This window comes from Sorghum bicolor, chromosome 1, assembly GCF_000003195.3.
Source record: "Sorghum bicolor cultivar BTx623 chromosome 1, Sorghum_bicolor_NCBIv3, whole genome shotgun sequence".
Lineage (NCBI taxonomy): Eukaryota > Viridiplantae > Streptophyta > Magnoliopsida > Poales > Poaceae > Sorghum > Sorghum bicolor.
Genome location: NC_012870.2, coordinates 12436843 through 12448266, shown reverse-complemented (window position 1 = coordinate 12448266; position 11424 = coordinate 12436843). Strand labels below are relative to the sequence as shown.

Genomic DNA, 11424 nt, shown 5'->3' with positions numbered 1-11424 from the left:
CATGGAGTTTTAGTGGCATGTCTCCAAACTACAATTTTATTGGAATGGTTCCTGATAACTTTTTTTCATATGCTATTAAAAAAATCCTTGGTTCATAAAAGGGTCCCTAGCATGGTAGGTTTGCATGTGGACATTTGAGATCATCTGCATCTTGGCTGGTAGATTTTAGTGGCTTGTGCTTCAGTAGCCATTGGTAGGCGCTCGCTAGCTGTTATGAGTCTTGTGAATTTGGATGGGGCGTGTAACAATAAAATCTTGTTTTCAACGGTTTGATTGGTTGTTTACGTTAGGCTATTAGTATGGGGAATAATGGGGTCAATGCTTCTCAGTTCACCTCAGTTCAATACCTCATTTGCTTCGTGTTTCAGTTCACTAAGCTCAACATCAATTTTATATACTCAGGCGGTTGCTTCTGTTTTTTTTAATACCTGTCACATCAAATATTTGGACACGTACAAAAAGTATGAAACTGTGACCATTAATACAGAGACTTTAGTTTGAGGCTAGTGTTAATATACATACACACTTTAGACACATTTAGTTTGAGGCTAGTGTTAATATACATACACACTTTTTTTTCACTTTCTGGCCCATATAGGCCTTAACGGTCCTTTTAGCCCATACTCTTCCCTAACAATAATTATCTTTTACAGCTCTGGTTACCCAACATTTGGTGCTTGGTATCACTTTGTTTCTTATTGAAGTACACGTCAGTCACGTTCGTCAAACAAAAAAAACGTATGAACCGCGGATCAAAACAGTCGATGAGACATTCACTCGCTTCGTTGATGGACTAGCTACATGTAGGAACTTTTGGAAAGGCGCCTGCTCCTCCGACTCTAGCTGGAGGCATACCAAGTGGTTTTTGAGGCGCCCATGCTAGGAGCCTAGAACTTAACCTAAGCCACAAAACACCAGAAGACCACATTTATACCAAATATTAAACGCACCCACCTGTGTAATATACACATTCAAAATAGTAGAAACGTTCAGTAAAATCGCACATCAAAGGTGTATATAACCGCTCTTTACCTCCGCTATATAAATCAAACCGTCCGTTCTCCACCCCAAAAATTCTCAAACCTTAGAACACAAAATTGTACACATCAGCATCTGTCTGAAATTACATTGAGGTTGAGAGCACTATTATACAAAACAACTGGACCGCGAGCCCTCCTGACAAATCCCTGTGGCAGCTCAAAAACACTTTGCAACATGAGAAACTTCTAGGCCCCGAGAAAGAGAAAAAGGAAAGAATACCTAGTACAATAACACTATTACCTTTGCCATTCCAATTGGATACCAAAAACACACACCATACACCCACCCCCCCTATCCACCCAGCTGAGTATATACAAGTGAAGCCTCCACGGATCTTTGGATGAGTTCTATTTGCACTGCTACTTGTGTTCAATGAAACGAATTGGAGAGCACTGTCCTAGATCAAGCTCCCTTCTACCGACTTTATAGCCCCCTCTGCTCCCTGTACATCAATCTTTCGTTTCGGTATGGCTGTGGACCAGCCCCTCTCCCGAACACAAATGAAAATAACAAGATCCTGATCACTCAGGCTTCATATGGATCATACCAACCAATGTGTGGTGAATCTACTATATCCAGGCGAGAGAGCCCCGGTCATTAGCTACTGCTTGGGGACGCCCCCTGGTCGGAGTTGGTGGTCTGTTAGCATTTAGCTCCTGAATTTCATTCCACAGGTCACACAGTATTAAGAGGTGGACTGAAGCACCAAATAGTTCGGAACATGACTACTCTGCAATAATATTAGAGTTACCTGCATCCATGTGTCCTCAATATGATCCGGTGACGCCTCAGGTGACGTAATTGCAGGGGGCAAAGGATGGATTAGTTTTGGCACAACCACAAGATCTCTACCCAAAACCAAGATCGCACCGGCATTATTTGCAGTACCTGTGTGTGCATCCATGTCAACAAATTGTGTTGAGTAAAGAATGAAACAAGATCTTCACAAGAAATCTCACCGCAATAATTTGTTGCAGAGAAAAGAGTGATCAGGTGACCTTGAGCAAAGCGCTCAAAGCCATCCATCACACACTCATGTGCTCGAACAATTAACTGAAGATCATTGTTGTTGCAGAACTCCATAACCCGATCAGGCTGGTAACAACAAAATGTGAACACAAGAAACTGAAGGGTCAGAAAGTAGAGAAGACATAAACGACACATGGACTAAAAGCACCAACCCCAAATGTAACAAGACCAGGACCCCGGGCATTGGGCCTCAGTCCTTCAACACTGTCGTTCTCTGTTGGATCAGACCTGTAAAAGTCAGAACAAGATATGAAATGAAATGAATACCAATTATGCAAGGGTGGGCTGTAGGAGTCGCTGAAAATGCTAACCACAGAAGATCCATGAGGACAACCGAGCCAGCTTCCATTGTAATTGGCCTTTGAAGATTCTCAATTTGCTCAACATGGTTGATTGACCGACCAATGCCACCATGCATACAGATGATTTTCTTTTCTATAAGTGCAGCCAAAGGAAGCCAATTAAATAGCCTATTCATTCGATGCCATGTCCAAATACCATCTCTCTCGCCCTATTTTTTCACAAAGAGTACCAACATAAGCATAAGACTCTAGGTGGTTTTGTAAAGAATTTCAGTACACGAAAAGGTAATTACCATTCGTTCTATACACTCTATTCGGAAACCAAACAAAGCATTGATGTCTGCAGCTTCATGATTTCCTCGAATCAAGTGTACATTTTGAGGATATTCAACCTGAAATACACAGTATTTGAATATGTGAAGATTATACCTTAACTAGAGTAGTCTACATAGTTTGAACGTAAGTGCACAGTCCGATACCTTCAGTGCAAGAAGAAGAGTGATAGTTTCTAAACTATGCTGGCCACGATCTACATAATCCCCCAAAAATAGATAATCAATGTAACTGCACGGTAAGAAAAAAGATAAAAATATGAGCTGAAGACCCCAGAAGTAGAAAAATCTCCATCTAGAGTCAAGACTATAGCGATAATATGGGTCATTTTAGTAGGCTCAGTGATACAAGATTACTGTGTCACAGATAAATAAAACATCAGTTAATTATGTATCAAGGATAAGTGTAGTGTTTTCATTCTCAAAGGAAAGATATACTTACGCAATGTCACCTGCAGTCGAAGGTGCACCATATTCATCGAATAACCTCATCAAGTCTCCAAATTGTCCGTGTAAATCTCCAAATATCTTAACAGGAGCTTTAAGCCGCAAAACACTTGGTTCGCTTGAAAATATTCTCTCAGCACTGTCGCACAGATCTGCAATTTCATTGCAGTCCAAGAAGAACTGCCTCCGGACAGGGGGCTTCCAGCCACGAGGTTTCAACAGAGATGCAATTACCTAGATAAATATAGCAGCAGACACAAAACAGGTGCAAATGGTTAAGTAACTGGAAGCTTTCATTTATCGTGTTGAAAGCTAAAATCATTTCTTATTAACCTAAACAAGCACTAGTGTTTTATTGTGAGAGCATATATTAGACTGATGGGAAGTACCTTTTTAGGAACACTATTAATAGACATTTGTCTATCTAGTAACTTCCTTGCTGCAGTTGCGTTCTCTGGGGTGCCATAGCTGACTCTTCTGCCTTCATTTTCAAATTGGTCAATTGATAGCTGCCTGACCATGCCACCTAGGGCACCTCCAGTTTCAGCAGCCACCACAACCTGCAAGGGGAAAAAGTAAAAACAAAGTGTGATGTCATTGTGCAAATAACTTCTACTAGGACGCCAGTAACAAGTTCAGAAGTAGACACACAGCATTAAAATGTCAAGTGAAAAATAGCTATAAAAGTGCAATGAAAAAATCAAACATGTATTCTACTCACGGCTCTATGGTGCAACCGAACCCCAGGTGCAACTGCCATGTTGTTAGAAAGAGTACTGTCTGGTTTTATGAGGCTTGAATGTTTGGTGGTCGATGTGGAGTCTGGAGACTGCTCCTTGTCCGACAACTGCTCCATCTCACCATTAACCTGCCTGGCCTTCACAGCAGCTAATGTAGCACTGATTGCCTCCGCCTCTGCTGCTGATGCTTCAACCAAGTAATCCACGCCTTTACTTAATCTCCTGTGAAGGATTCTGAACTCATCAGAATGAAATAGCTACTGAAAAAATATTATTAACTTGCTCATAGAGCAGTACAGGAATACATTCATAAAATGTAATACATGTACCTTTGTCCTTGCAGCACAGCATTCTCGGGACTGATATCAGTATACATGTCTCCATTTACAGGAGGTGCAACTGGAGTCCCAAGAACTACAGCCCCATCAGGACCTGATTCTGTAGCTGTTTGTCTTGTTCGTTCATCATTGTATGCATACTTCCCAGGTGCTCGTCCTGCTTGCAAGTTTGTGGCAGCTGCACTTGCTGCTGCATGATTAGCAGCATTTGTTGTTTCAGCAGCAGCAAGATCCTCAGCCACAAGAAGATCATCCAGAAGTACCCCTACGATATTAACTCCAGTAAGTTAGGAACCAATAAGCAATAGTGGGTCAAACCATATCATGCAATACTAGAAACATTATAAACATGATCATTACTACTCAAAATGAGAAACTGAACAGTAGCTTTATCCAATTTAAAGTCAGGGGCAAAACATAGTAATTCCACTATAATCATTTTAAGTATTAATAAATATAATATGATGAGAATGCAAATGCAAATGCAAAGCCAAACCAGCAAAAAAAGAAATAACTAATTGCTTGCATTAACAAAATTTACTACCACTCAATGACACAGTACCCACTCAACAGTGAGCAACCACCCAGATAAATAAATTATTAACATGGTCATTTGGGCCCTCAAGATTATACACTTCATTTACTGATCTTTATGTAGTGAATCAGAAGTGATAAATGGCGTCTCACACAACAGAAGATAGATGCAATAAAAGACAGTATGTATCGATTTTAAACAAAGCAGAAACAATTCTGATGGCCCATTGCCCTGCAAAGTCAAACCTCATCATGCAGTACACACTCAACAGTATAATGTAAAATGAATAAGCCACAGGCAATTCACGATAATCTGTGTTTTTTTAAAAAAAAAAACTATAAATGTGAGAAATGACACAGCACTGGTCAACAAGCAAAAAGTGGGGAAATATGAGAAAGAAACATGTGTCTAACCCAATTATCTTACCGCCTCGCAAACCTCCATAAATGAATATTAGATCATTAACAGCAGCTGCTGCATGCCTGCACCGTCGTGTAAGCTCAACAGCAGCATCACCTCCTGCTGCATCTGCACTAAATCTTCCTGTCCTAGGAGTTGTAACAACAGATTTTGTATCACACCAGACTCCAGCAGCAGTGTCCAGTACTGAAACAAGTTGAACAACACAAACTTACTAGAAAGAAAAGACTAATATCAACAATAGGTTGCCACACGCCCACACAAGTGTTAACCTGCGGTAATTGCAGTGTGGATACATATACCAAACAAGGCATGAGTGCAAGGCAATTCAAATGCTAGGAAAAAAAGGGGGGGGGGGGGGGGGACCAGTTTCTACTGCACAGCATCATAGGTAACAGGAAAGAGTACAGTACATCATGTTGATATCATTAGCAAGTGTCTTATGGAAGAAAATTGTTTAAAGTAACTAGAGCATTTAGAGTATTCAAGTACATCTGCAATGCATATATGTTGACAGAAATAGACATAAACACATAACAGAACACTTATTGTGTTTTTGGGAAAAAAAATTGAACTGATGCGGTACTAAAACTTAATTGAGCTTGGAACCCATGGAATCATTCAATGACTGTCTCTGCGAATTAATGGCACCACAGGACACTTTTCAAAGGTATTAAACAACTTGATATATAAAACTTGAGTTGCTTCAATATCTTAAAACCAGAACCTGCAACGCTTGAGGAGTCTTCCACCATCCGCCCACCCCCAAGAGCACCTCCTGACACATGAAGACGTGCATTCACAAAAACCTAAACAACAAATAGCAAGCATTACAACAGGACCTTACAGGGAACTAAAAAAAGTTTAAGCAAATAGCTTACAGCTGCATGTTGGTATCTGGGCGATGGAGAGACACCGGGGGCAATTGCCCACTCCCAGCGCCCATCTCTATGTTTAGCAAGACCATATGCACTTGATAAGGGCTGGAGGTTTTGCAAAAGTATACACACATAAGAATAAAACTAGTACTGATACCAAATCAACAACAACAAAAAAGGTAAAAGTGGTATTTGAATATTTGATAAGGAGAGGGGGGGAGAGGGAGGTTACTTGTAGGACTAGATGTAATGATTATAGTATAGACCATAAAGAACATAGCCACTGTGCATAAACACAACTATGTATCACCGATACATCAGCTAGGCTGTTGTATGCCACCGTATCCAATACAGCAGGATACATCAATATGCGTATTGGAAAGTAACAACAAAGATTTAACTGCCAATACTTCCATCTGATACGTTTCCATTCATGCGATAGTAGCAGGGAGATGGAGAACTAGGGAGAGCCTGGAAGGTGGCTGGGGTCCGAGAAGAGCGCATGCCAAGGGTGATACTGTGATAGAGAGATGAGGAGGGCATTTTGCTAGTGGGTGGTGTAAGATAGTCACAGGCTGCGAGCAATTGATGCTATGGTGAAGCTAATTGGGAGAGGAGAGATATAGTCAGGAAGAAGAACAAGTGGCAGCGGCAGCTGCATGCGTGGAGGACCAAAATAGCTAACTACTAGGGAATCTTAACTTTAGTTTATTTATACATTTTATTAGTGGTATTACCGATATTTAAGTAAAAAGGTATACATTTATATATCCTCACCGTATCGGCGTAACCCTATTTTTGGACAAATGCCGTATCACCATCCGTGATGCATGGCACAATAGATCTCTTCTGCTACTTTTTTCAATGCAAGTAAGTAGACATCTCCACGATATAAAAATTTGCTTCACTGACTGGAAAGGTTGTTTTTTGTCAGCTTGATTACTAGTGAATAACTATGTGCCAAACGTGGTTGACTTAATCTCCTCCTGATTCAGATGGACAAAGCACAACTTTGTTCAGTTTCATTGTGATGTATCTAAAATTCTAATTTCTTCTGTAGCTACTGTTTCATAAAAAGTCCAGCTTCAGGTTTTATATGTACTACACATTAATATGAGATTTCCATGGGAACTGCTTCATTTTTCAACCTTTCTTGGATGGCACGACTATATAAATGCTAAAAGAACAAAGGCTTGGCAGGTATTACTTTCAGAGCAGTGACACTAATTAATTAGCCATTAACATTTTCTTTCTCTCGAAAAGGTTCGGTTGTATCAATTACTTACCACGCTATTTGCATCCCTCCCACCACAAAGTAAGAGAAGTCCATCAGAACGTGCACTTGCAGTGGCATACCTGAACAACAGCACCCCACAGGACAATTACAGAACAATACCGAACAAACCATTTTCAGTTTTTTTTAAGTCAGAAAGAATGTAAACTCATGAGATCAGATCACAAGAAACTGATTAGTAGCATGGTGGGACTCACTGCCACAGCGAGCTACTTCTATACCATACAAAATAAGTAGTATAGTCTCATAGAAAACTTATACAGCAATATGGCATGAGAGGGTCAATGCAGTTTAATTTATTGTCATAGATTTTTTTTTTTGTTTCAAGTCAGCAACTAATAAATTCATCTTAGGCTCAGCTCAATTTAATATACTTCACAAATCACAACAAAAAACTAGTCCATGTCCCTATTAGCATACTTACATGCATGGAGGTGGTCCTTCACCTTCTGGTTCAAGTTTCCTCCATTCATATGGCTTAGCTGCAGTATCAAGGGCCCATACATCCGCCAGAGGCCGCTTCCCTAAAGACATAAAAACAGTTCCAGTATCGGAAGTTTGGGACCATTCAGGTTGTGCCATAGTGAAGGGAAACGTTATTTAAAAATTTACAGATGTCGAAGAGAGGTTTGCATTACCGTCATTTCCACCAATAGTCAACAAAAATCTCTGCCCAACCAAGGCCATCACATGACCATATCGTGGACCTGGACCAGGTCCTTGAACCACCACTCTGCATATGTGCAGCAACCTTAGCAGCAATATGAAAAATAATTATATGCAATTCTAAACTCAGGTTTGAGAATACTAATTACCTGTGCCATCGCGGTCGTTGCTGTGTAAGGTCTAGAACATGAAGGTCCTCTGCAGATAAACCAGCAGGACCAATTCCACCCTAAATTATAAAAATAATGCTGAGACGAAACTTTTGAATCCACTCAAAGAGCCTCTAAGACAATCTAGTAGTGAAGTTTACTAGGTGTATCAATACTGGCTAGTGGCTACTTTCCCTGGATTTGCTTTGACATATGATTTTTGGTGTGGTAAATTGGTACTGAGTTTGAAAGTATTACAAATATTTATACTGCAATGAAGGACAATCATTTACTCCATATACCATAAAGGGGCAAATGTTTAGTCAGATAGTTGGTAATAGAACAGATTTATAACAAATGATAAGTTGAAACCAGCCTAGTCAGCAAATAATGTAACCACTAACCAGTAGTAAAAATAAATACCTGAATGACCACCATGGTTCCAACCGCAGTTGCCACATGTGCAGCTCTGGGTGAAGGAGGCTCTCCAAGTGGGGTAAGCCTAACAAAGTACAGTTGTAGTTAGATATATTTGAAGATTTCTGCATATTGCCAATATAATCACCATGCTACCAACAAACTTAACTAAATCAAGGCACCAAGTACCAAATGTTGAAAAATGTCAAATCATTTACGGAATACTCTACCTGCTCCACTTGTTCGATGACACGTCATAACAATGGACATCTGCTGTGGCACCAGCAAGACCTAAAAAATGGAAGAGATCAGTGAGAAACCCACCTTTATGTTTGACTGGGAAACAAAAATGGCATTCCATACCCGCAGCAGAACCATTTACTTTTTCATTATGAAGTACAATTTAAAGGTCCGAGCAACTAAATTCCTTTTGTACATTGCAAAATGTTTCAAATTGGTAACCCAAAGAAAAGCCTTTAAATTCCCAACTAATGCCAGTCATGAAATAGTTCCATACACTTTCTAACTTGCCCAAAAAGAAACCTCCTGCTATTATGATAGAAGCCTAAAACAGGCATAAAAATGATAAAATGCACCCAGTATAACACCCAATTCAGCTCCAATTAATTAAACTTTCCGTCAAGAGAACCAATCATCATAACTTCTTGACACTCAACTGTAGCTAGCACCTAGCAGTGTGATGAAACCAAACTATCAGGTGGAGCACTACTGTATTTAATCTCTAAGTAAAACAGCAAATCACCCAACAAAATCTGAAGTCTCTGTTTTCACAAATAAAGTCCAATTGAATTCCTTGTAAAGGCTTTAATTCATGTGCAACTAGCCGAATTATAATCTAAAAATGACATGACGGCTTATACTTACAGACTGAGTAAAAATCAGACCATCATCAGTTTTCTAACTGCCACTAGAAATTAGCATTAAGAATTATTGCACCCACATTATGACAAGGATTTTATGTAGATAAGCTTGTATTAATCCCAAAAAATTCATATGAATGCCAAACTGCTCAGTCAAAGTTACACCACATCCAAAATTCAGCCCAGCCCAGCCCAGAACCTCATGAATGACAAGCAAACCCAGAACAACCCTAGGGCGAGACAAGGCCTACCAACATTCCAAAATCCCAAAATCAGAAAACACAAGCCATATATATAAGATAGATAGAAAGCATACGGATCCCCGCGCTCCCGGCCGAAGAGGGCGGCGTGGCAGAGTTCCCTTCGAGCGCGGTGGCCCCACCAAACAGGATCAGCCGCGGTCCGATGTATCCAGGCGTGCCCTCCTCCCCGACAGCCGGCACCGCCGTGAGCGTGTGCCCGCACCGGCACCCTGGCCCGTCCTCCTTCTTCTCGATCACGGCGTTCACCACCGTGTACCCGGGCGCTGGCCTCGGCCCCGCGGCGCCGACCGCCGCCGGGTTCGGGGCTGCCGCGGGCGTCCCAGGCGTCGAGGGCGCGGACGATGACGAGGTCTCGCTCCCGGACCCCGAGCCTCCAGCGCTGCCCCCGTGGGCGGCCGCGGCCGCCGCGTCGGAGTCGGAGTCGGACTCCGTCGTCATGCGCGAGTCCACGTCCATGCCTCAGCAGCTGCCGGCCTCCCCGGCACCCCCTAGGGTTCGGAGGCCCCGAGATCTCCACACGCGCCGGCGGCGAAGGCAGGGACCCCCGCGCTACGACGCGGCCGGCATGGCCGGAACCCTAGATTCCCCCCGCACCGGGCAACGCGATTCGCCCGCGTTCCGCCTCGCCCGCGCGGCGCCGATCACGAGGGAGGAGCGAGCGCCAAGGCAGGAAGCGTCCCCCGCCTCGGGAATTGCGGTGGAGAGGACGAGGGGTGCGCTCCGCTCCGGGTGCCGCGAGCAGCGCGCGGCGTGGCGAGGGGAGCGGGGGAGAATTCGGGGGATTCGCGGGGTGCGAGCTGCAAATCTGGGGAGGGGTGGGGAGGACGGGCCTCCTGGCTTGGTTGGAGTGGAGGCGGCGGGCCGCGACGGGAGGAAGGGGACGGGAGGACGAGGTGGAAGAGAGAGAGAGAGAGAGAGAGAGAGAGAGAGAAGAAGAAGAGTGGGAAATGGGAAAGGAAATTTTAGCAACGTCTTTTTTGGTTTTGCTTGGGGCGGTTTTACCGTTCCGCCCCCCGCGCTTCGCTCGTTTTTTGAAATGGAGCCCGGCGTGGGCATCGTGCTGGGCAGCTGGGGTGCTTGCCGTTGCTTGTCGGATGACGCTCCCGTGAATGTCAGTGCGAGTACGTGGTCACGCAACTAGCGCTTGCTTGATGAGGTGTTGCGCTTGCGCGGATATATGGTGATGATCGAGAATTTATTCAAGTGAAGTCAGTTACGTGGAATGGTTCCACGATAATGATTGGTGTACCTCTTTCCTAGAGAAGGGAAAATTATTTTGTATTAAAATTTAGCATATAGTATGAAAAAAGAATCCGAAACATTTCCGTCAAACACCGAAGCCAGATTATAGTCCTCATGTCCAACCCACCAACCAGATCCCCAAACATTAAACATGCCATACACATTACGAAACCAATCCAAAATGTATATAAAGCGATAAAAGAACATTAATGGTTTAATCACCAAATACAGCATATGATGTAGATTCAGCATCTCCTACCATTGATACATTGTGTTGGGCGTTCAGTTTTTTGAGGTCGATGACCTAGAAGAGTTACTATCCCGCTAGGAGTGCCCAATAGCATCCTTCTCATTGCAAATAATGTTTACAAATTGATCTGATACCGATGAAATCAGCGTTCACAATGGTGACCTTGTCGTGACCATCAGCGAAGTCATTGCAACATTTGA

The 11424-nt window shown here is 42.7% G+C and overlaps 1 protein-coding gene across 1 annotated transcript; it reads right to left on the bottom strand.

Annotated features, from left to right (window-relative positions):
* On the bottom strand, window positions 1098-10682 carry LOC8057236 (serine/threonine-protein phosphatase BSL2 homolog). The gene is made up of 21 exons (XM_002464124.2): window positions 9786-10682; window positions 8819-8879; window positions 8595-8673; window positions 8172-8251; window positions 7995-8089; window positions 7781-7880; window positions 7349-7418; window positions 6066-6167; window positions 5912-5993; window positions 5191-5370; window positions 4221-4494; window positions 3873-4113; window positions 3541-3711; window positions 3147-3385; window positions 2852-2936; window positions 2666-2764; window positions 2382-2581; window positions 2223-2298; window positions 2001-2136; window positions 1793-1929; window positions 1098-1697 (listed from the first exon to the last, which is right to left on the bottom strand). Exons 1-21 carry the CDS (start codon window positions 10186-10188, stop codon window positions 1611-1613), a joined length of 2997 nt encoding a protein of 998 aa, XP_002464169.1. The 5' UTR covers window positions 10189-10682; the 3' UTR covers window positions 1098-1610.